This window comes from Puntigrus tetrazona, chromosome 4 (assembly GCF_018831695.1).
Source record: "Puntigrus tetrazona isolate hp1 chromosome 4, ASM1883169v1, whole genome shotgun sequence".
Lineage (NCBI taxonomy): Eukaryota > Metazoa > Chordata > Actinopteri > Cypriniformes > Cyprinidae > Puntigrus > Puntigrus tetrazona.
In genome coordinates, this window is record NC_056702.1 from 9,576,962 (window position 1) to 9,602,999 (window position 26,038).

The 26,038-nt window shown below is 39.0% G+C and overlaps 4 protein-coding genes across 5 annotated transcripts in view; 1 reads left to right on the forward strand and 3 right to left on the reverse strand.

Moving 5' to 3' along the window:
- Positions 1 to 332: 332 nt before the first annotated feature.
- On the reverse strand, positions 333 to 3,853 carry cbll1 (Cbl proto-oncogene-like 1, E3 ubiquitin protein ligase). The gene is given in 7 exon segments (XM_043238003.1): positions 333 to 995; positions 997 to 1,614; positions 2,475 to 2,548; positions 2,656 to 2,739; positions 2,824 to 2,930; positions 3,044 to 3,202; positions 3,767 to 3,853. Coding segments are annotated over 7 exon segments (1,461 nt in total). The 5' UTR covers positions 3,780 to 3,853; the 3' UTR covers positions 333 to 589.
- Positions 3,854 to 4,607: 754 nt separating this feature from the next.
- bik (BCL2 interacting killer) lies at positions 4,608 to 7,551 on the forward strand. Of its 2 annotated transcripts, none has more exons than XM_043238006.1 (6): positions 4,608 to 4,731; positions 4,827 to 4,855; positions 5,993 to 6,093; positions 6,166 to 6,306; positions 6,397 to 6,508; positions 7,126 to 7,551. In XM_043238006.1, exons 3-6 carry the CDS (start codon positions 5,999 to 6,001, stop codon positions 7,240 to 7,242), a joined length of 465 nt encoding a protein of 154 aa, XP_043093941.1. In that variant the 5' UTR covers positions 4,608 to 4,731; positions 4,827 to 4,855; positions 5,993 to 5,998; the 3' UTR covers positions 7,243 to 7,551. The 2 variants fall into 2 exon arrangements, with proteins under 2 accessions (XP_043093941.1, XP_043093942.1); XM_043238007.1 differs by having other exon boundaries at positions 4,609 to 4,731; positions 6,400 to 6,508.
- mcat (malonyl CoA:ACP acyltransferase (mitochondrial)) lies at positions 6,677 to 10,021 on the reverse strand. Its single transcript, XM_043238004.1, has 4 exons — positions 9,401 to 10,021; positions 9,220 to 9,307; positions 8,191 to 8,408; positions 6,677 to 8,010 (listed from the first exon to the last, which is right to left on the reverse strand). The coding sequence occupies exons 1-4, from the start codon at positions 9,791 to 9,793 to the stop codon at positions 7,606 to 7,608; spliced, it is 1,104 nt and encodes a 367-aa protein (XP_043093939.1). The 5' UTR covers positions 9,794 to 10,021; the 3' UTR covers positions 6,677 to 7,605.
- A 1,013-nt stretch (positions 10,022 to 11,034) lies between these two features.
- Positions 11,035 to 26,038, reverse strand: part of rap1b (RAP1B, member of RAS oncogene family) — a 44,623-nt gene continuing 29,619 nt past the window's right edge. The window contains exons 3-8 of the mRNA XM_043238005.1: positions 22,366 to 22,434; positions 20,322 to 20,378; positions 17,760 to 17,900; positions 16,360 to 16,503; positions 13,090 to 13,205; positions 11,035 to 12,998 (exon numbers count right to left, since the gene is read on the reverse strand). Coding sequence (XP_043093940.1) covers positions 13,119 to 13,205; positions 16,360 to 16,503; positions 17,760 to 17,900; positions 20,322 to 20,378; positions 22,366 to 22,434 — 498 coding nt within the window. The 3' untranslated portion in view covers positions 11,035 to 12,998; positions 13,090 to 13,118. The remainder of the gene's footprint in view (positions 12,999 to 13,089; positions 13,206 to 16,359; positions 16,504 to 17,759; positions 17,901 to 20,321; positions 20,379 to 22,365; positions 22,435 to 26,038) is intronic.

Consider the following 26,038-nt stretch of genomic DNA (forward strand, 5'->3'; position numbering starts at 1 on the left):
CTACATATTACCTGCCTTTTATTTTATATATGAAAATAATGGTATTTTTAAATGTAAAATACGTAGAGTATTATGAGACAAATTAAGGTTTTACAAAATCTGCAAACACAGCCAATTAAGTCTGGGCAAAGAATACATTTTATAATTAAATAAATACGACATAGATACTCATGTTATGTTTTTGTATGTGTGTGAAAACATTTCTTTAAACCATTAGTTTTTATCCCAAAAAAAACAAAAACTTAATATCTAAACAAAAAGTTTCAGTGTTTAATATAAAAAGCAACATTTAAGGCACTATATATGAGATGCTAAATAAAGAAGGCAAAAAAAACATTTAATTTGTACATTTAATTTTGATTACATTCATGAAACAACACATTCAACGATCAACAAAAGCCCCTAAAATGCAGCATGTATGGGCTGAATTATTAAAAAGTAAATGTTTGACGACAACAAGATTTAAAACACCGTTCAGTACTGACCTTTACTATACAGTTAATAGTTTCAGACTATAAAATATCCGTTCAAATCCCTGCCAGGTTTGCATACTAAATCACTTTATTCAGCAACGACAAAAAGCACGTTATTACTGGTAATACGGTCTGTAGCGGCCCTGATCGGGGTGATGGGGCCCCGGCATCTGTCCCTGCGGAGGGGGACCCTGCATTCGAGGAGGAGGCCCCCTGGGCGCTGGCCACATTCCTGGACTCATGCCCCCGGGCTGGTTGAACGGCGGGCTGAGCGTGCTCTTGTCCTCAGGAAACTGGGGGTTGTAATGGTGGGGAGGCGGAGCACTCACAGGGGGACCTCCGTGCTGAGGGGGCGGCCCCGGAGGAGGATGGTTCATAAATGGGGGCATCTGACCGATGAGGTGTCCGGGAGGCGGGGTGATGGGAGGGGGAACGGACGACAGTGGCGGAGGGGCCTGATTGAACACCATGTGAGGCGTGTTTGAGCCCTGTCCGGGGTGCGGCATGGGATGACTGATGGGGAGGCGGCGGGGGGCGTGAGTGCTGCTGAGGCGGCGCCATCATGTGATGCGGATGGGTCACCACCGGCTGCCCTGGATAGTCTCCGGGGTGATGGTGAGGGGGCGGAGCGTTGCCGGGTTGGGGGAGGGGGTCGCGGGACGGCCCGGAGCTCGCCGAATCGTCCTGGATGGGAACCGTGATGAGGTTGCTGTGCTTCCGCGTGGTAACGGTCGAGATTCGGAAGGTCTCCTGAGCGAGAGAGCGGGACGGTCCCATGTCTCCCGGCGGCTGGCCTTGCGGGGGTCGAAGGTCGTCGTGGGAGGCAGAGGGAGGCTGGCTGTAGGGGTCGTGTCCCGGGTGAGCCAGAGGGGGCGGGATGAGCACATGGGGTTTGGGCAGGTGAGGTGGGGGCACACGGAAGCGGTCGGACACCTCCGAGGCGGGGGGAAGGTGGAGAGAATCAGAGCGGCTGCTGGAGCTCTTGCCGGACCGCATGTGCCGGTGGTTGATGTGAGCCTGCAGGTCTCTCTGGGACAGATAGGTGCGTTTGCAGCCCTGAACGATACTACACATGTAGAGAGAGCCGCGGTGACACTGTTCAATCCGCTGGACCGGGTCTGTACAGCTGTACATGTTCAGGCTGGGAACAAAGAGGACGTGTACAGAAGTTAGCTTCAGTAAAACAATGTGTGTGTTTCTATCTATCTATATTTATGTATTTATTTAAGTACAGAAGTTAGCTTCAGTAAAACAATGTGTGTGTGTGTGTGTGTGTTTCTATGTATATATCTATATCTATATTTATGCATTTATGTACCTCACAATCAATTCATAACAATAAATCAGCATTTTTATTGCAGAACGACAAATTTTATACGTGGTATTTTAGTTTATGTAGGCAGATTTTACTCAACTGGATTGAAATGCATTATTATATCGGTGCATGTAAGCGACAATTACTATCATTTAAATATAGTTTTTGTTGTTGGAGACTATTTTAATTGGATTTCAGCTTAATTTCGCACATTACCACTTGCATAAAAACATTTAGAATTTGATTGGGTTAAAAACATATTTGTAGAAAATGATTCAACATTAAATGTATATAAAAAAGGAATAGAAATAAATGGAAAGTAAAGAATAAAGATCGAATTTGTTAGAAGTATCTTATTTCACTAAGGCCGCATTTGATCAAAAATACAACAAAAACAGCTATAATGTAAAATGTTATTACGATTTTAAATAATTACTTTCTATTTTAATAAATTGTAAGACTGTAATTTATTCCCGTTTTGAATTTTCAGAAACCAATTACTTCAGTATCCTTCTTCTAAAAAGTCAATTTGGTGCTCAATAAACCTCTCTTATTATCGGTTCTGAAAACTGTTGCCCCGCGGATTTATTTGATAGATACAAAAAGGTTCAAAAGTGCAGCGCTCATTTAAAAAATCTAAATCTTCTGAATAAAAGAATTATTTCATAAAGAGAGATTGTTCTTACCCTGGACACATCTTATCACCCTTCCTTTCGTGATGCAACGCACACTCGTAGCAGAAAACATGCTTACATGGGATCTGCAAAGAAACAAATAAACGGAGTCATGGACGTATTTATTCATGTCACAAAAAAAGCTGCGTCCCGCACATCGCACGCATTCATTTTGCACATCATCTATTCTCACCATACGGCCGTATGTCTTAATTGGCAGTCCACACTTGTCACAGAAATGAACAGGCGTCTCATCCTTTTCACCGATCAAATTCAGCTAGAAAAAGAGAGACAAAGAGTGTTGGTGACACTTCAAACGCGTGCACCTGAGAGGTGGGTGATTATTCGATGCGACCTTCACCTTGTAATCCCAGTACAGCTGCTGTGGGAACCGACGCTGGCTCGCAAAAGCGTCTCCGGCTTTCACGCCACAATCGAAGCGGTCCTCCTGCTTGAAGTTAAACCCTCCTAGAAGAAACACAGGTCAGAAAACGAGCCCCACTTGCAGTGCATTGTAACGTCTGATGGGGGGAAATAGCATTAAATGCACTATTTCTAGTGAAACAATACAGACACAATACCTTCTTCTGCGGAGTGGGCTTTGGATGTTAACCGTCCCGCTGGTCTCTGGGGTCGAGGGGCAGGTTTATTCCTGGCCTGTTTGGGAAGAAGCTTGATCGGGATCCTCCTCCTGACATCAGGACCACCTAACGGCCCGTCCGTACCCTGCATGTCATTATCTGCGTGGAAAAAAGAGAAATTAATCGTTTATTTTGACCTTCATTGGGCGTTAAAGACAAACCGACAGATATAAAAAAAAAATACCTCCTTGGAGGCTGCACTGATTCATGCGCATCGTATTCACATAAACGAAAAAAGACTCGCGCTTGAATGAGACTTGTTTTCGACGAGGTTCATGGTGACACTAATGTGAGCGATCTCATGTAAGCAGTAAAGCTGCATTGCAACAGACAAAACAAAGCGCGCGCGCATAATTATGTTATATATCCACCAAACCGGAGGACGTATTTGCGTTTTTATTTACAATATGCCGGAGACTTTCTTTAGAGATTGAACAGAACTTGTCTAATGGACTCTAGTGGAAGATTAACGCCACATTGACATAAGAGGCCATAACCGATAGAGATGTAGGAAAAGGTCTTCGGCTAGGCACGTTCATAACGTAGCTCGATTATCTATGCGCAAACGTATCTAAAACCACGGCGCAGATATGTTGTGGCTGTAAGAAACATGTTTTTGCAGATATAAACCTGCGAACGAACACTATAAATTTCCCTCCTTACCACTGTGGTCCATAACGGTGTGAAGCGACTGCTCAACCGCGCTTCCGGTTCGTACATTTCAAAACAAAAGCTTCGAAGCGGTTTCATAATAAAAGTCGACAAACTCGCGGAAGGATGACTAATTAAATATCTTTAATTTCACACTTGAAAGTGTACGCTAATTAACAGCGTACTACGAATGTCTCGCGAAAGTAAAATTGTGAATACATTTATAGATGCACTGGAGCAGGAGATGAAGGAGAAGCAGAAGTGTGAAGCACGCATGTGAAAATCATCCCAGGGTGTACCTCACTGAGGGAACATTTCACGTAATTCATACACTTCTTTTAGATAAGCACATATTATTATTTTAAATTGTAGATAATAACGGTAGTATTAAAAAATGGGTAGGCCTACGTGTTAATTTATTTACATTTAACGGTGTCCTTAAATGTACATTACACGTTAACGATCTGTCATTACATACACGTACAGTAAATACATATAACTTACAAACACTGTATATAGAAAATGTGAAAGAGAACATTAATATTTATTATGAATTATTTGTATTTATCAGCAAAGCAGCCAGGTGGCGTTGTGAACATTAAGGTCAGCAAAGTGGCTGAAAGTACAATTTAGGTAAGTAGGACTTATAAATAAGTTACAAGAAGCATAACACTGGCCATTACTGAACGCACAACTCAACACCTGCCAAATACAGGAAGGAGATGAAAGCCAGTGATGTTTTAAAAATGTAAGAAAAGTCCTCAGTGTCTGCTTTTTGGCCGCTCATGCATCTAAACAGTTGAGATCTGTGCTTCATGAATCAATGTAGTGGTATCAGACCCTTTGGCCTCCTCTATTGGCCAGACATGAAGTGACACCCATCGCCGCTTCCTGAGTGTAAAGCTGCAGGCGTGGCTGCGGGTGATCAGTGTACTGGGACACATCACAGGAAGAGAGCAAGATTAAAGGACGCTGCTGTAAGTCTGACAAATATGCATTACTAGTTTTATATTACAAGTAATACCGACAACAAATCTTCCTCATGTTAACACCATATCTTGAAATGTTGCAGGGCGGCGTCCGATTTAATCTACAAACAAGGTATGATCTTGCTTTTGTTTACCATTATGCACCTGTCCTTTGTTATCAAGCTAAATAGGAACATGTTGACTGCTGACGGTAAATGGGTGCAAAATATTCACATATTAAAAATATATGTTTAAAATATTAAGCAGCATGCCTGAGGGTACAAACTAGTACTTTGTAGCCATCTAAAGATTAATATAAAGACTTGCATTTGAAGAGAGAGGGGGTGTTTAATATTCTAGTTCATATCAAACGGTGAAGAAAACGTTTAATAAAAGTCAGAAATTAAGTTTTCAAATACTTGGATTTTTCCTGGCTTTAGAATGATGACGGAGGTCTCCAAAAAAAAGTTCTGCGTCACAGTTTATTTTGACATAATGGTTGATATTATTACACAAAAGACATTCACACCCTGTTTTACGACGATAAACAGCGTTCAAAAAAAAAAAACAAAAACAAACAAAAAAAAAAAAAAAGATGCAGTTTGTTCAGCTTTGAGCAGTTTGGCTGATTTGAATGAGCATTTGCATCAAACCTGATGTTTTCAACAGTCACATGTAGGAGAGTGAAAACACGTTTGTTTGTCTCCTACTAGACCCTCATGAATGATAAATGTGTTTATTATTTACACCGCAAATAAGCGAAATGCATTTTAATCACATTCGCTTGCGCAACGTCAAACGGCGAAAAGCAAGGCCAAAGGTGAGGACTGAGTCAGCTTTACGGTGCCTTGCGAGCCGTGCGCGTCTGCGTCCTTCCGACTTTTATTACCAGAGAGGCCAGAGTCCTCCGGCGCTGCAGGAAGTTGTTTTTATGGCTGCAGGTGTTTCTCGAAACTCGTCTGTATGGGCAATGATGTCATGTTCTATGGCAGCAACAGACAAAAGACACACCCAGCGTCCTCGGGTCACATGGCCTGCGTGTTTACAGAGCGACAGGCGCTCGTTGAAAGCAATAGCTACAGGATCGGGTCACGTGAGACCACAAAGGGCAGGACGCAATAGCAAAGTCCTCTTCCTCCACGCAAACAAAAATCGAGAACCGCGGCAGAGAGAGAGGAAACAGAACACCGAGTTTAGGCAAATGCATGGTTTATATGTGATGCAAGAGACGGCCGGGTTGGTTTCATAAACATGATCGCACACTTTTCAGAGCACAATGGTGGAAGAAACGAAACAGCGAAAAAACGTCACTTCCCTCCGGGCTGGACCTGGTGAGGTAGACCACAGCACTCGCTATAACGTCGATACGAGGTAATCGTTTGTTCAGAAACGTTCGGTTGTAAAATGCAACACTGGATTTAACACGCAAGTCTGTTTTGGCAGAGTTTCCCAGCGTATCGGACGACAGCTGGCTCTTATAGGGGACGAATTGGACTCTAAGTGGCGCGAACAATTGCCCCTCCAATGGCAGCCCCTGAATTTTGGAATCTATCCGTACGTCCTAACCAGGAGAGCATTCTCTGGGTGAGATGAGAGCATTTCAAGTATTTCAGATGAAGATACAGGATTAGGTGCGGTTTAACGTCTGGTTATAACGATGCAACTTGTTTTAAGCAGGATCTTCAACAACGTCTGGGGGTCCAAAATTATGCCAGTGCTGAGGACGTCCTGGCTGGTTCCACATCTTCAAAATGGCCGCCAGGAGGCCAAGAAGTGGGCGGCCTTGGTATGGGCAAAAATGATTTTGCGTCTGTACCTGTATGAATGAATCTTAGGTAGAGAAGTCTCAAATGGCCTGCATTCGCTTGAGCAAAATAAACAAAACGTTATCATCAATCACTTCTTATCAACATCGAAAACGGTGCTACTTTATATTTTTATGGAAACCACAACATTTCTTTTTCTGAATTCTTTAATGAACAGCAGGTTCCAGAGAACAGCATTTATCTGAAATGGAATATTATCGGAATGTCTCTACTGTTACTTTCGATCAATTTTAGAAGTCCCTGCTGAATATTATTATTATTTAATAATATCTTATCATTATTTAGAGTCTGCATTTGATGGTTCCCAGTTTTTAATGCGTTTCTACGCTTTTTCTGTAACTCTTTGGGGGATTTTTAAAGAAAAAATTCGGCAAAAGCACAATTTCTAGCCGCATACACACTTTGAGGAGTATGAACAGCTTTACAAAAAGTATTTTCTACAGAAATTCTGATTCGTTTAGGATCTTGTTCATTTCAACGCATTCACGTAGGCTTAAAAACGTATAATTAAAAAAACCTCGGCAGTGGCAAACCTGGTATATAAACTAATTGAATATTTTTTGTGGTCTCTTCTCAGGTATCCAACTTGCCCGTTGCCGACTGGTCTCGCAGGACCACGTGTATACTAGCATCTGCTTTACTTCTGGTCACCGTTTCCATCTTCCTTATAACTTGGAACGAATATGAAGGCTGAACGTGACATCGAGGGGGTCAAGAGCTGGTCTTTGGCTCAAATGTAACCGAAGCTGATTTTTTAAAGAAAACTGCTTATTTTAAAATCTCTTTTATAACTGATTTGAATGAAGTGCTGGTTCACATATAAGTCAATATGTGCAGGATTTTGACAAAGGTTGTTTTTTTTGTGTGTGTGTTTTGGGTCTACTGCTGGATATTTGGGCCAATGAATTGTTACCTCTTCCTCTAAAAGCATTTCTGCACTACTAAAGGAAGCTGGACTTTCCAAACCAACAAGCGCAATAAAACTTTTAAAAAGAAAAACAAACCGTTTGGCTTTTTTGCATTGATTTTAAAGAAGACGTTTTCCTGCACACGGGTCCTATTGCGATACAACATCTACGTGCGTGTAGTTCTTAAAGGCTTTCATGTTGCACTTCTGTAGCGTTGAGCCCAACTGTCTCCCAGGTCCCACCTCATACGTGTAAGGGAAGTCCTGCCCCTGGTGTCTTTCATAAATCTCATGCAACGTCTGCTCCCATTTCACCGGAGACACCAGCTGTTTGACCAGCTGTTTGCGCACATGCTTGTCATGCATGTACCGCTTGCCGTCCACATTGGAGTGCACAGAGATCTCTGGCCGCCGTACCTCTATCTTTTTGAGGACGTCTCTCAGAGGCTCGACTGCTGGCTCCATCAGGGCGGTGTGAAAGGCCCCGCTAACCGGCAGCAACCGCGTTCTCATTAAGTTCAGCGCTCTGGAGCGATGTTGAAGGAAATCCAAAGTCTGTGTGAAAGAGCGTTTGTTAAAAGCGCAGCTGGTCTCAACGGTCAGGGCTTCAAATCACAAAATCGAAACACTTTTTTTGAAACACATACACTTTTCTAGCCTTACTGTAAAGTCGATAGCGCAAACGAAACGGCAAAAATGTTTCTCGTGAACAAAGCTCCGAATGACGGATCTTACCTCTTTGTGGCCGGCTATTACTCTCCCATCCGGAAAAAGGTAGCTGGCAATGGCGCACACAGGCTCTCGGATGCCGAGAGACGAACAGTGCTCCCTCGCTTGGACGCAGGAGGATTTGTAGTTGGCTTGAGGTCGGCCAATCACAGACAACATGCCGCTGGGTACAAGGTCAGAGGCCTTCTGCATTGCCTCTGCCCTCACCTTAACTGCAAACAAAGCTGTGAGCAGATAAGACCATTACGATAAATAAACGAGGGTGAATCTCCAATATGAAAAACTGTATTTTGCATACAAAAGAGAAGACTACTTTTAGGTATCATTTTGTGGAATGTGATATTTTTATTACAATGCTTCTTAATGTATTGGAAAAAAATGTATTATGATGATGTACTGATCATAAAGGTACTTACTGTACATCATAATGATACTTCCTTGTTGATTTATACGCAATAATAATAATAATAAATAAAATAAAATTATATATATATATATATATATATATATATATATATATATATATATATATATATATATATATATATATATATATATACACACACACACACATTGTGGATGCATATTAATTTTTTTTTCAGAAAAACGTTACATTTATATATTAACAGATTTAAATGTAATACAAGTTATATTAATATAAATAATAAATATACACATGTAAATATCAAAATATTATAATTAATATATTTTAGTTAAAGTTTTAGCCATTTTATTATTTGATTTTGTCCTTTTATTTTAATTAAATGTGCGTTTTAGTTTTAGCAATTTTATTATTTTACCTATGTAAGGCTACATTTTCATTTAAGCTTATAAACACAGTTTATATAAATACTATAAAAATTATTTATATATATATATATATATATATATATATATATATATATATATATATATATATATATATAAAATTGTATTTATTTTTATTTATTTAGGGGACAAATGTGATCTGGATATGTTTCGAACTTGTATAAATGCAATCCAAATAGCTCTTGCATTGCGTTTAAAAAGCTTTACCTTCAGTAAAGTTCATTGCACCAGAGAAGACCAAAGCAGCGTACTCCCCAACACTGAAACCTGCCGCAGCCACACAGCTCTCAACGGCCTACAGACGGGGGTCAACGGGTCGGACATCATTATCACTGACCTGACCACACATCAATCATTCATGCACGACGCTGCCTCGTGTATAACTTACAGCGGGGTTCTCCCGGTTCAGTCTCTCCACAGCAGCCAGCGAGCAGACGAACACAGCCGGCTGGCAGTGCACGGTCTTCATCAGGTCTTCCTCGGGTCCGTTCAAGCACAGAGACAGCAGGTCATAGCCCAGCACCTTCTCGGCGACATCAAACATGTCTTTGACGTTCCCATACTTCAAGAGACCTTTTCCCATACCGACGAACTGACTGCCCTGGCCGGGGAACAGAAGGACAGACGCTTTCCCCGGAGCTCTGCGTGTTCTCCGGGGCTTGTCCTCGGAGCCGGGCTCCCTGTCATCCGGGGAGACGGGGACATCTGACAGGCTTCTGCGAGGGCAGACCGCCGCCGGACTCCGAAGCAGACGAACTCTACGACAGCACCCGAGATACATGACCGAAACCTAATTGAGCTCAACACATGGTTCTAGAACGCCGCCGGCATTCTATTCACACGGAGCTCGAACGCTAACCAGCCTTGTTCGTCAACATTACAGTTACATTGTATCGACCTTAAAAAAAAAAGTGAAAAGGTAGGTTAGTACTAGCGTTTTCCCCACATGTCGTGTTGTTCTTCTATTCGAATACTGGATGTACTTCCAAAAACTAGAAGTGAACAGCGCCATCTCGCGCGCTGGAGGTCATCATCTTTATACGCACAAAATATATATTAAAATGTGAAAAAATTTTTTTAAAAAAATTAAAAAAATTATATATATATATATATATATATATATATATATATATATATATATATATATATATATATATATATATATATACATACAATACATATATTATACAGACATATATACGTATATATGTGTGTATGTGTGTATATATATATATATATATATATATATATATATGCATTATATACATATGTATTTATGTGTATATGTATATATGTGTGTATGAGTATGTATATGTATATATAGATGAAGTTGCTAGTTATGTTGTCACATGTATTTTTTTATTGTAGTATTTTTATAAACTTGATTACATTATCCGTTAACAAAATAATTGATATTACATAGGCTAGAAACATTTTACATTTGTGCAATTTCATAATATATCGTTTAAATGCGATTTAAAAACCATTCAATAATAATATTTAAATTAAATGACAACACGCCTGCTTGTCTAACTAAATTGTCAAATTACATTTCTAGGCAATCATTTTAAATGATCCGTCCGTCTCCGACCTTTCACCAACTACATTTGTCTGCCATTAAATAACATCCGTCTAATCTTGTGGCACGTAGGCTGCATAACAGGTCTGTGTGTTTATTCTGAATGAACTGTAAAGTGAATCATGTTGCTAAATGAGGGTGTATTCAGAAGTGATGTAAGGTCTGTAATCACAGGTCAGACCACAGACGGCATCTGAACATATCATCAATGGATAAAGCACTGGACTACATGTATAACAAGGCCGTCTGCAGAAAAGCATATCACTGAAACCCACCCATTAAGTTTGTGAGAAGTGAAAGAAGCCGGTCACCCTGTTCCTTTTCCTTTTCCTTTACGCACCAAACCCCAGATTGGATTCTTCTCCATCACCCGATTCGGTCTTAAAGCGATACCGACACCTTTGCAGCAAACGTGCCGCCGTGGCAGAGACTGACTTGAACGGTTTCGTTGGGTTTTTTTTTATTTGACTGACAGAAAACGCTGAAACAATACACAAAACATTCAAGTGGCAAAACTGGCTTCTTGGGAGCCCTTGCATGGCAATCCAATTTATTAAACTACAGATGCTCGGTTATACAAAATTGCACCACTTTTAATTAAGGCTTTTAAGTTGACACATGGCCACCACCCCCCCACCCACCTCCGACCCATCAGAAGCGGACGATGTTGCGTTTTAAAATACTGTGCCTCCGTCTCAGTCCTGGTCCTCACGTCAAGTTTCTATTTTCTTTAGTTCCCCCTTCCCCCTCCAATCCTAAAAAGCATCAAGGCATTTGCTTGCAGAAGGATAACGCGACTCTTTGTGGTCGGCCGCTGCTCGGACGCTCCCTGGGAGTCGCGTTCTTCACTTTACACAGTGCAAATCCTCAAAGCATTCATAAACAATTCATCACGCGTACATACGGCATGCTGCACCCCGCAAAGAGGCGTTTCGATGTCCGACAAGACCGGTATCGAACGCTACAACTGCGCATTCGGCTCTTTTTTACGAACGCTCTTTGCGTTTGCACTCGATGCACGATTAATTCTTTTAAAATTTTGCAAAATCGATTCTTCCCGTTTTTTGTTTTTTTTGTTTTTTTTTTCACCCTCGCTTAACACAAAGCCCCCACATTCAGTTAATCCAACAGACAGAAAACAGGGAAAATTATTACAAAGTCGAAAACAGTCACTAACAGACATCTTTTCCTCGTTCTTTACTGACAGGATCCGATATTTGGTTTTTCATATCCTCAGTTTACACCAGATGAATCAGCAAGCAAGGGGAGATGGGCAACGGTTTGTTGTACGTTTGGTTTTTCCTGCGTATTAAAAACCCCAATTCTTTAAAATATATACTGCGTTTATGACCTACATTTGATCAGGATCAGCTTGGTCAAGACCGATTGGACCGTTTATTACGAGACCACCCGAAAGATGAGCTTCAGAGGGATACTAAAACTGAACCGTCCAACCCATTTTTTAATACCCCCTTTTTGAAAAAAGCCTGCTGTACAAAGTTCTTTGTGAACAAAACAAAGAAACCCGGCGTGGAGTATGAGATGGACCTAAGATCATGTAAATTAATCTTCAGAAGAAAAAAAAAAAAAAGAGAGAGAGAGACAAAAAAAAGGTCTTAACACGTATTCGAAGGCAACATCTGAGGCTAAGGACAATGATAGTGACAGGAAAAAAAATTATATTTTTTTTAACTTTTTACACGTACATGTATCCACAGGTTTCTTCCTAAAACTCATCAAACAGTTGTGAATATGCATTTCCATAGAGCAAAAAAATCTAGTAATTTTATAAAAGAGAGAGAAAAAAAAAAAAAAAAAAAAAAAGGCAGAAGATAAAGAAATCATGTTTAGAATAAAAGCAAAACAAAAGTTACAAAATGTTCATCAAAAAAAAAAAAAAAAAAATACAAAAGAAGTGAACGTTAGCTGTAATGGTTTATATAGGAGCTCTTTGGACTTCCTCTCCTCTCTGGCTAAAATAGTGGTGATTATAAATATCATTGTAATTGCCATGGCAACGTGCACAGCCTGGTTAGACATTCCCTCCTTACATTTACAACAGTGGCCGTCTCCGTTAGCAATAACACTGCGTGTAGGCTCTGGATTTTTTTTAAAATTCTTTTTGTCTAGCTCTGTATTTAATCGTTTTATTCAGTTGCATACTTAATACATAATATATATTTATATATATTTATATGTAAAAATCTCTTTCTCGCGACATTGGAAAGTGATGATGGTTATCTATGTGCAAAAAACTGTCATGGTACTGTAGCCTTGAATCCGTTGGTTGGTTGGTTGTTGGTTGGTTTGTTAAAGGGGCATCACCACATAGGAAAGTCCATTCGATGTTAGGTTTTAGTAACGTCGGAATGCTGGCACTGCTGAAAGACACAGCAGTAAATCAGACCTGCAGGAGGACAGCAAGAAAAAAAGTGAGTTGAATGGAAGCGCAGTCGCTTATAGATCTGAACAGAACCCAGTCATTATTGAGATCCTACCTGGCTCAGAGCAAAAGAACAGCTGTATATTAGAGGAGCTGGCAGGTGGACTTTTTGCGTGCCTTTCCAGGTACGGGAGTTTTCCTGTTGATTTGCCGGACCAGGTCATAGAAGATCTGCACACACACACACACACACACACCTCTCACTGAATACAGACCAGATGCGTTTGCCTCAGAATTCATCTAGTGTCACTACGGCTCCAAAACCGTTTTGTAGATTGAAGATGAAATTGCTGAGGTATTTGCTAATCATATACAAAACAGTTTTTACTGTTTAAATAATTACTTATGTAATAAAAACAAAATAGCAAAAAATAAAGCGCAAAAAAATCCAAAACAAAAACCTACTAACACACACTTATATAAATACATGCATGCATAAAATTAACCAAAATTAAAAAAATCAAATATATAAAATTTTATATATATATATATAAAAAAAATCAAATTAAACTAAACAAAAACAACAAACCCGTCATATAGAGAACATGATCCAATGACCCACATTTTCACATTTTTTCAATTTCCCATTGACAGAGAGGTCAAATCAATAGCTGACCTGCATTTGTTTAACTCATAAATACACGTTACATTCCTGTTAAACATACAGCTTTCATGAGAACTAAAAACTTTTAAGTTAAACTATGATTGGAAGTCAAGTCACAGTGACGCACCCCTACTAACCAATCAGAGTTAACTTTCCTCTAATTTTATTTGCATGTCTAGTGATGTGTGGAATCCGTACGCCGCCTGCTTTGTAGCAATGAGATCAGATTCATCGCAAAACCACGAGACCAAGCTTTCGACTCCGATGACGTTTTGAAAATGTGGCTTTAACACACGAATGCAACGCGTTGGCTCCCGAAGTGGGTCGAGTACTACCGCTCTCGCCTGAAACGGAGAGAAATCACTCCCTCAGAGGTGTGGACACTTCCCCACACAGATGTTTGCAGCTCCCAGAGGGAGAAACCGGCTCCCGCTTCATCAATCAGTTCCACACAACATCTGCAGCTTTTACTCGATGACCAGAGATAAGCCATTGTGGAAGACAGAAACACAATGTCTGCGTCTGCTGCCGACAATAAACAACACGGTTAACGTAGCGGGATTTGTAACAAGATCTCTGCTACCATGTGTTGTGTAGAGAGGCAGATTTGGGATGCGAGTTGAGAGGGATAAGCTCATAATCCATTCTTTGCTATACATAACAACAGATGATCTCGGTTACGCCAGATAAACAGATGCTGAAGTACAGGAAGCACCTCGCTAAAAGGTTTGGACAATTAGCACAAAACAGCAAACTTGTGCAGGCTAACAGAGCAAATGGACTTGCCTAAACCCCTTCAAATCGATAAACGGCTTTTTTCCTCTCTCACTGAATGGAAAGCTGATAAACAAAAACATACAGATGCAGTTCAAAGTCAGGGAGAGAGAGTCCTGTTAGCACTTAACTCACTTTCTAATCCTGGAATTTCATGTCTAATTGGATTTTGGACTTAAGTTTTATAAATATATATAATTAATATTTATATATATATATATATTAATATTAATATATATTAATATATATATATATATATATATATACATATATATATAATATATATATTAATATATATATATATATATATATATATATATATATATATATATATATTAATATATATATATATATATATATATATATATATATATATATATATATATATATATATTAATATTTATATATATATATATATATATATATATATTTAATATATATATATATATATATATATATATATATAATATTTATTAATATATATATTAATATTAATATATATATATATATATATTTATTTATAATTTTTGTTAATTTTATGAAATAACATTTCCTACTGCTTTTAACTCTATACTGATTATTAATGGATTTCTAGTAATTCTGGCTTCAAATGACTAAGACAGGAAACATGAAAGCTTGTGAAAAGCAAGTGGCTCTGGCTGTATTAACTGAACATGATGAATCACTTCGACTGCGGTCACTCGCAACTGAAGTTCTTCATTATCTTATTGAGAGAGCGTCCAACCAAAGATCCATTAAATCGGTATCTGTATTTCGCTTACGAGAGAGTCTGCGACTTTGATGATGAAGCAGGTCTGCGCTTTGACACAAGTAAATGAATAATCCTGGAGCAACGCCCAAGCAGGATAAAAAAAATAAATAAAATAAAGCGCACATCACCACCTTCTGCCCTCCAGTAACCTCTCATAAACTACAGGACTCCAGATGAGCACAAGGGTTTTTATATGTGTCTGTGTTCGCCCTGTTCTCTTTACACACATTCATACTGCTAACCGACTGACGGAGCTCAAAGCAGCTCTATGTCATGTAGGCAGAGTCGTGTTGCTCACAAAAAGACGCTCTGTGTCCGAGCGCTGCAGCTGACTGCCTGCTTTGCTAATGTGTGACTACGCTTTCATGGAGAGATATCACTAGCTGACAATGACACCGTTCTGAGTCCTCAGCTCCGCGGTGACGCCAGCACAGGCATGTCAGAAGACCCCCAACTCAAAATACTGGGAAAAGATCATGCCCACGCACAGCCTGCTGAACGAAAAACAATTCCCACCTCCCCAGATTTAAAATATCAAAGACAACAATAATGAAAAAGCTCATATATGAGCATCCTTTCATATTTTAGTATTAAATACTGCCCCTACTGGTAGAAGTTGGAATAAAAACTAAGATTAAGTTAGCTCAAAATGTTCAAAAATCACGTGTTGCCATTTCTTTGTAGTTAGATAGGAACATTTTTGGAAATTTCACAAGTGAAAGTTGTTTCTACGCCTTTTTTCAACTCTACCATTTACAAAAATTCTCTGTTGGCCTCAATTAAGTAGAAGCCATGTATTTGGTCACTTTTTTTTTTTTAGGACAAATTCTTATTTTTTACAAACCATTAACTACGACTTCTGCCTGAATAAACTCCTAATTTGCTGCTTATGAAAAGTTATTGAGGAGATTGTCAAGTTTAGGTATTGGGAATGAAGAATATGTGCTTTATGAGAAACAATAAACGGCCAATACATTAATAATATGTATGCTAATAAGCAACTAGTTAAATGCAAAAACTGGTCTCTATACTAAAGCGTCGCCATGTACTCTAATAAATAAATCCTTGAATACAGTCTTAAATGGTAAAAGCTCTGCTTTTGCGTGAAGTATGTGCCTTTTTGTAACCCAATGGGTAAAAAGAGGCCTTATTTTCCACCTGTAAGTCATTCTCACCTCATTGACGTTAATCTTGGATTTCGCAGAGGACTCCAGGAAAGCACAGCTGTTCCACTGACGGGCCAGATTCTGGCCCTGCTCCTTTCCCACCACCCTCTCGTCTTCCAGATCACACTTATTACCCACCAGGATCATTGGCACCTGAAAAGAAACACTTGACTGAGTTTTCAGATTTAAACGAGTCGTCAAGCGTCAATACAACGGTTTGGGGATTAACACAAAAAAAGCTAATGCCTTTTTGAGAAGTGACAATTCAAACTGAGCAGTAGTTAAGAAACTGACTACAACAGAAAAAATTTTTTTTAAAATTTACATGGTCATCATTTCCAACTTCTCTATTTGTTTTTCACCCATGGAGCAATTTGGAGGCATTCGCAGAAACTGGGTCGCTAATATTGCTATATTTGCAGAAATCATTCATAAGGGGCCGAAGTTTTCATCAGCTGTTGTACTTCCTTGAAAAAAGACACTACAGAAAAAGAGAGCGCCAACACCCCTTTAGTCATTTAGAGACTAGATGCATTCATATCTGCACAGAACAACACAAACGCAACTAGAAACTCCCACACATCTCTCGTTTATTTCGACCGAGAGACGGTCCAGATGAAATAGCAGAAGTGAAACTATGAGACAAAGCATTTTGATTTCAGCGTTGAAAAACACGTTTGATTTAAGTGGGCACTGTGCGAACGGCTAAAAAACAACAACCGAAAAGCAGCAAGCAGCCTAGGCAGAATTAATAAGAGAAACGTCCTGTGTTAAATCAGCTGAGCGGAGGAAGTGGACAGAAATAGCGCAGGTCAACTGAGGTCGTCACACTATCATCTTTCTCAGAAACCGTTCAGAACGAGTTCTTACACACACACACCTTTTACACGGGTTTATTGCCTTTTAACAAACGGCCACAATTCAATCCAAGCCTAGTGATAAAATGCACTATATCTTAAGGAACGCTCACGCAGAGTTATTTTTTTGCAACAGTTAGTCAATCGTTTTTAATTCAAAGTTGTTGGATTCTCAGCGAATATGATTCACGCAGGCTTTTTAAAAAAACGTAGTGGCTGTGTACTATTCGTAGTCATGATGGTTTCGGGAAAAAAAAAAAAAAACACTGAAACATTATCATTGCGTCTAACAGCGACCTCCAGCGATAACATTTCAGTAAATCAAATCAAAATAAACCTGAAGTAAAAAAAAGTTTTCTTTTGCTTGCTCAACCAGAACTGTCAAACAGAGGAAAGTGGACAAGAAGGGAAAAACTCTGCTCTCGTGTCAGCAAAGACGAGCCTCTCCGCGGCAGAAAGGTTACCCTTATTGACGATGGCGAGCGTGAGGGCTCAGGGTGGGTGTGAAAAAGCAGATGCAGGGTGAGATGAAAGATGAAGAGCTTGACTCACGTCATCCGTGTCTTTGACCCGCAGGATCTGTTCTCTCAAGTCCTGCAGGTCGTTGAAGGTGGACTGTGCCGTTATGGAGTATACTAGTGCAAAGCCCTGGCCGTTCTTCATGTACAGGTCTCTCATGGCTGTGAATTGTTCCTGAGAGGGAGAGAAAGAGGAGGTGAAGTGTTCAGATGGTGTACGGAGGAGATGACAAATCTTTAAAACACTACAAAACACGGAGAGCACAAAGCACTAAATAATACTGTGCAAAAACTACTGGTTTATTATTATATTAAATGACTGAATAACAACTTATAAAGCAGTGGAAAAATTAAAGAAATAACAAAAGCTCAAACATGATGATACTTTAAATGGTCGTACGATTTTAATAAATATTATAAATATGTAATGCAATGCAAATGTGTTTCATTTAACCCGATGGAACTTATGATGGAAAATTTGACGTCACATTTAATTTTCTAAATTAATATTTGTACAGCGAAGAAATGTATAACATTACAATATATTTTCATTTCAAATACATTTTTTCGAAATTTCTAATTTAACAAAGAACAGTTTCTCAAAAACATTAAGCACCGCATCTGATTTCAAAAATCGAGGAAGACAAATATTAATAGCAAAAAAATGACTTCTGAAGGATCATGCGATACTGAAGACTGGCTACCGATATACTCAAAAGGAATTATTTACATATATTAAGGGTTAAAATAATAAACAATAGATATCACCTTCAGCAATACAATAAGCTGACTGGTTACATTAATAATTACAGGAATGTTATGTTTAAATGTGCATTATATGCATTAATTATGCGCAAAATAACATACACTAAAAATCTTAACATTGTGTTTCATTTTGTTGAAATATAAGCTTTTTACAGAGGTGATATAGCGCATCTATTTTTAGCCCTCCATAAATCAGAAAATACTGTCAACAGCCAGGGGTGAAACACACTTTCACCATTTAAAAAAATTAAAGTGTTGTACAAAACCAGGCACAAACAAAGACTTCTGTGAAAACCTTCAGAATATAGAGAAGAAGAAAACTAAATTAAGATAATCTGGCTCGGTGCAGAAGAAAAAGTCTCTTTTTGACAAAATGGCAAGATATGCATTGCATTCGAAATTTACAGACACTAACAGATGAGAAAGACACACTTAAAAGGTATTTAGGATATTTTCAGCATTTTTTGCTCAAAATCTCAAAAACGAACAGCGCACTTAAAGACAGTATTTTTACTTGTAGCGTCTCGCTTTCAAATACACAGTTAAAGTTGCAATATTTTACATGAATAAACATTTTTTTACTCTCAGATGGCTCAGATGGACATGATAATAAGGCCAGAGGCACAGCAATAGCTCCGCAGCCTCGTCTCCTCTGGGTGGTCAAGAGCTTCTAAAACCCACGGAGAATGAAGACGGTTGTCAAAGGGAACGTGTAATGTGTCTAGTGAAGGAAGGCTACGGAGGAGAATAATGGTTTTTCTCTCTCCAGAGGACACAACGGCGTCTCATTAAATGTGCTAGCGAGTGGGCATGAGCTTAGGATTTGTGAGGGAGAAATCCACACAAACAAACTCAAAGAACTCTACAGACTTACTTTCTTCCACGAAGATTTCTATTAGCTTGCTATTTACTTTCATTACAATGAAAAGAGCAGCATAAACCATTATCAAATCATTTCATATTATATGCTCAGAGCAACATGAAGGCGAGGAAACGATGACAGAACCGTAGTTCATTTCAACTACGCCATTTTCAGATTGACTTTAACTGTTATTCTTTAAAGTCATGCTGTCTTTGACCATTTCAATTATGACCGTGTTCTGGAGTCTCCTTTTTTTTTTTTTTTACAACTGGAACTAGATTGAATAATACTTCGACCGTTTCAGAGCAAGCGCCAGTCCTACTGTACAAAAACTGTAGCCAATTTGTAGTTGACATCTCCGACAGGAATATTCTCAGCTTCTTTGGCTCGGTTTCATTTGACCGTGGCTCCATTCTGGGGCAGAGAGCCCAAGGACAACATTCGCCATCTGTCACCACAACTCGGAGTTGTAAAACAGGGGCTCGCAGAACTGGAGAGATGTCCTTATCCCCCACGGGGGACGAAATGGCTCTCTAACCTCCTGCACCAATCAGACGAGGATGCACATGTACGCATTTATTTATCACTTAACATACAGTAGGGGGAGACCGGAGGCAAATACAGCGCATTTAGCTCCGCTGCAGCTCTCAGCTCACAAAGGTGATTGATTTACACCGTGAGAAATTTTCAACAGCAATCGGTTTAAAAATGTTTTTTAAAATGTCTGATTTGTTTCTTTTGAGGTTTTAGTCCCATTGATTTCAAACCATCAATTTAATCTCCAGGTTGTTTGTTTAAAGTTAGCATGGATGACTTGCTGTATACTGATACTGGCAGCTAGCGTACACCATTTTATCTTGGCTGTGACGTCAAAAGACATTTAAACACCAGTTGCATGTAAAAAAAAAAAACATTAACTCTTTAAAGCAGCACGTAAGTTATTAAACCAAGTTCTGATCACAAACTTACCGTTCCGGCAGTATCCAGAATTTCCAACATACACTGCTGTCCGTCCACCTCCACTTGCTGCAAAGACACAGAAACAACAACAACAACAAAAATCAGTAACATGTCTTCAAAAAAAAACTTTATATGGAATTATTACACACAAAGAATTTTTGCTACATCGTTTAAAAATCAATATTTTATATATATATATATATATATATATATATATATATATATATATATATATATATATATATATATATATATATATATATATATATAAAATAAAATTAATATCTGCTTTCATGTACATATTTTTTTCTGACCATGTACTGTTTTATGTATTATTTATATTCATATAACTGATGCAATACATATATTTACTATATAAACGTAAATTTTTTCTTAAATATATACATGCATTTGTGTATTCATACCCACACATAATAAATATACACACACACACACACAACATATATATTATGTAAACAAAAACTTATTTTGCATGCGATTAATCCTGCACTAACGTACAGTAATTATTAAAAATAATAGTTATAAAGTTTGTAAACAGAGGGATCCAGTAATTATGTGTGACACAATTAAATAAAAAAAACATAAATAAATGAATTAGATACATTTAAATTTTTTAAATTTTAAGATAAAAGTCACTTTATGGTTGAAAAATCTGTTCATAGCTTTGTAAGTCTGTAGTTGAACGGACTTAACATATCCATAGCGCTTAAATAATTTTTAAACATTGTGTTGTCGTTTCATCATTCACTGTAATAAAATTCCTACTTTAAGTGAAGTTCAATATTAAGTGCAACTCGAGCATTTAAAAATATATTTAGCGCCTCTGTGTGCGAGGCATAAAATCTGCACTGATAAAATGTGGAACTGTACGTCATCAGCGCCTCGCCTACAGGAAGTGCCCGTGGGACAGCAGCGTGAGCAACAACGAGGAAGGGAGGTGCTGGTCAAGATGGGACTTCCTTTTACTGTTTGAGTGAGGGTTCATTTTTAGACACAGCCTTTGTCTCAAGGCCTTGCACAGAGGTCATTAAAATCCAAACATCATCTAACGGAGCGGTCTGTGCGCTGGGTCGATGAGACATCCCACAAACACACACACGCAGCGCTTTTCTTTGAGGTGTGTTACTAGGGGCGAGGCGGTGGACGACGTTGTTGAAATGTGTCAACTGATAGAGATTGTCACGATATACCCGCATTGCAACTGAAAAAAATCTGACATAAGCAGAAATTTGTATTATAGTCAGCAAACTGTGTCACAGATGGCCATTTCCAGTTCATTGATTATAGACGGCTCCATTGATTATAATAGGAGCCATTTAGTTTTTATGCAAAGCGCTGCACCATTTGGGTCCGGTGGAACAATTTGGTACATAAATACAGAATTTAACTTTATATATTGGTTATTCCACATTTGTAGCTGATTCAATCCTATTTATTGTCCTTTGTTTCTAGTGTCATGATTTAAAAGGAAACTTTCAGGAACATTTACCAATGTTCTGCACACTTTTGTGAGCGAAACAGTAATTTACAGTCATTTTTTTTTTTTCACCCACAAAACTTGTGGCTTTAATGCGAGGATGAAAGATTTTCCCACATTTTTTTTTTTTTTGTAATGGGCTTAAGATGACAATGGATCTTAATAGACAATGGGCCTCTCTGAAAATGTGCAGAAATTCAATAAATGTAGCTACACCTAGATGCAAAGTCACACAGTACGCAGTATAATGTCACGATTGCAAGAAATGGTTGCAATGGTGGTAAATAAAATTATTTTGTTTGAAACGGAGACGATTCCGAAATATTAAATCCCATGAGTGTAATAGAAAAAATTAGCATATCGTGAAATAAGATGTAGCAAGTGTTGGAAAGGTTGCTTTAGAAATAGGCCTATAAAAAGGTTACATAAATATTACATTTAATAAATATATATATATATATACATACAAACAATAAATTGGGTTTTGAGTCTGGAAACCATTAAAAGGACATTGGTTTGACATCTTATGTAGAATAAAAATGATGCAGAACTTGCCTTTCTGTATGAGTCTTCTATTGTGGGGTCATACTTTTCCACAAAGATCCCTTGGACAAACTGAACAGTCTGGAGAGCGAGAGAGAAGGAAGAAAGAGAGGGTAAGACAAAGAGAAAAAGACATGTCCATTAAATGTTATGATACTCAAACATGAAAATGTTGACACAGTGCAAAATGACTTTCACTTCCAGGGGCTGACGGGGAATTCCATTTTAAAGACTCCTAGACCTAGAGGTTTTTGCGTCTGCTTACGACACAAACAAGCCACTGCACGTCATCATTGCTCTCTTTCCTCTGAAAACCGCGTAGCTGCTCAAACGAAAAGGCCAATGGCCACTTCACAGGAAAAAAAACAAAAAAAAACACTCGCTGGTCAAGGATCAGATAGCATTCCGATGTTGCTGGGATACCAGTTACCTAGCAATAAACTACAGCCGTAAATATAGAAAGATTTATAAATGACAGCCAGAGGTTGGAAAGACAATTGCAAGGGGTTGAAGAACAATCGTGTTGAAACAAAAGAGCGAATGAAAAGGCGATCGGCTCCGCAGTGACTTCACAGGAAGTGTAGGGGTGGCGGAGAATATGAAAATCATGTGCCGCTGCCCACAGGTGCGGGGGCTTCAGGGCCTCCATAGCTCGGGTGACCTTTGATCATCCTCTTTGATTCACACTTCACCAGCCTAGATTCATTAATGAGAGCTCTGTTTGGACAGAAAACCATTAAGATGCTGATCGACGGTGGGAAGAAGACAATGGCCTGATGGGAGGGAGAGGTAGAGACCGGTAGGGAGACTCACGAGGTACGAGTGATCTCATTGTACGAGCGCTCGTCACAAACAGCAGGCTTTGTCCGGGTGAGCGAGAGATCATTTGTTTACCTAATGCCTCAGGCTAAGTAAACAAGAGTCTTGAGGAGTGAAGGAATAATCGTGAATTATTGTCAGCGTGTTGTGAAATTACGGCCAGCCGATGCTGTCTTTCGTAAAAATTCATTGAGATGAGAGAAGATACTAGAAAAGATTAGACAGGATCTTAGAAAGGAAAGTTCATCAACAATGCGTATTTTGTCAAGATGTTTATTTTATGTGCATGTGTGTCTGGGTAAAAAAAAAAATTATACGTTTAAAAGGACACTTCGCTCATTCTTCAACTCCCCCAGGGTTAATAAGTTGAGTTTTACCATTTTGGAATCCATTCAGCCGATCTTGGGGTCTGGCGATAGCACTTTTAGCATAGCTTAGCATAGACCATTGAATCCAATTAGACCAGCAGCATCACTTTCAAAAATGACCAAAGAGAGACATTAGCTAGCTCCCTGTGCGAGCAAGAGGGCCGAGTAAACCTCAACTTTTCATTGTCCGTCGCACTAAACGATATAACGACAGAAAAGTCGTTAGGTAAGGTTTTAAATAGGAAAAGCATCTCTGCTCATAAACTCTAGGAAAACCCTTTGCTCATTTCTGAACGTGACGCTACTGAATGAATGTATAAAGTACAAGTAAAAATTACAAAAATGTGAAAAACGTTAACCATTCACGCGTCTGCATGAATTACACTGCAATCAAGTCTCAGAAGTGAATGGCAGAGAGAGATATGTCTATGAGAAGACTAGTTTTCTGCTTATCTATAAAATGTTTTTTTTTGCAAACCAAGGATTCGATCTGAGAATTCCAATGGCAGCGATCTCTCTCCTGCTATTCCTCCGCTCGATTCATCTCAAGGCTGTTGCATTGTGCATGTGTGCCGGTTTCAGAAGAGAGTTAGAGCATGAAGGCAGCGGTGAGGATGCCTGGGGTTTGTGAGTGGCCCTGGAGAGGTGGTGTGTGCTGATGCAGCGGAGTTGAACTGATGTGCTTGAGACAGACCAGACCATGTGCACGAGTGTCAGCTGGCACATATGCTCTGAACGTCTTTTATCCTGCAGCTCTGTTCCTTATTCTCTCTGGCTGGTTTACACTAGTGCCTCTCTAATGCACGCACGCACACACTTACTGGCTCCATTCCTTACAGTAGCTCTGAACTACAACCTAACCACACACACACACACACACACACACACACACAGAGGGCTAAAAATATTCCATATATGGGAAGAGAGATGTGGAAACAAGGCATGTAAATTCAATGGAGGCCACTGATTACAATGTTCCAACAAAGAGCAGCGGGGATGTGTGAAGGAGTGGAGTGTGTGTGTGTGTGTGTGTGTGTGTGTGTGTGTGCATTGCTCTGCTCTCAGCGATTAGATCAAATGCACACAGGCACGCTCAGCATGCTGATATCCCAGCAGCCACTTCAAGTGAAAGCAACAAATATTGTGGAGATGATGGGTATCAAAGGATTAATAAAGGTCATGCTTATATTAAAAAAGCTCTTCTGTTACAATTAATAAACTGAAAGGGTTTGTTATTGCATTAAACTGCTCATTTGGGTATTGCCGTTAAGTCCTTGAAAAAGTACAGGACATCTACAATACTTGCAAAACAAATAAAAGAGCTATGTTGTATTTATTATTTTTTTTAATGTATAAACACTCATACATAACATCATGCATGATAAACAATCTCCTTTTACACTGTCAATGGAAATAAAAATAAAAAAAATCCTTTTAAAAAATGTGTTAAAAATAATTGTTAAATGCACTGCCGTTCGGTACGTTTTTAATGTTGCTTTTGGAGTTTCTGTCACTTATTTGACAAAAAAAACAAAAAAAAAAAAAGTAAAAACTGATTTGTGAAATAGCATTAAAACAACACTTGTTTTAATATATTTTAAAATGGAATTAATAAATATTAAAACTGAATTTTCTGCCTCATTACTCCAGTGTTTAGTGTCACCTGATCCTCCAGAAATCATCTAATTTGTTTATTTACTGCTTAACATCACTGTTAAAAAACATTTTTATGAAAATCTGTGGTCTTTTAGGATTATGATTAACAGAAAGTACAAAATAACTATTGTGCACTATTATACAGGTCTTAACTATTATTTTTGGTCATTTTAATGGATCCTTGCAATCTAAAACACAACCTTATCAACCTCTAACTTTTGAAAGTTAGTGTATGCTAAGCCCCCTCTAATAACCCAGAATCAGTTCTTGCTAAATATTTATTTTCTCTCAAATCATCCACGGACCGCCCAGCACCCGCTTGCAGCTCCCGCGTCTCTCATGTTTAAAATGCGAAAGAAAATTCGAGCGCTACGTTGGAAGGTGAAAGGTGGCTTTTGTTTTTAGGCTATCGATGAGCAACAACACATTAGCATGTGCAGCCTCACTCAGGCACACAGAAGTCTGCAGCACAATGGGCATCTGAGTGGATCCGCTCCTGCCTGCGGGCAGATGGGCTCTCTGTGTTAGCTCTGGCAATCCATCGTTGCAGCTCAAGCTGACCCTGTTGCTCCTGTCCGACTCTCTGTACTCCCCCGGACGGATAAACTAACAGGGTGTTGCCTGGTGATGCGACAGTTCCTCAAAACAGTCAGATCGAGTCAATGTTTGAGAACAGCCCAATTCGGTTTTATTTTAATTGCTGTAGTCAAGGGCGCAGTGCAAGCATGAACACACAAGCTCGGAAGTAATCTCTGAACAAATTACAGTCCGTGGTGAATCCATGCTATCGGGCCATATGTCAACCCTACTATTTACCATATAGCTGCTAACAACTGACCACG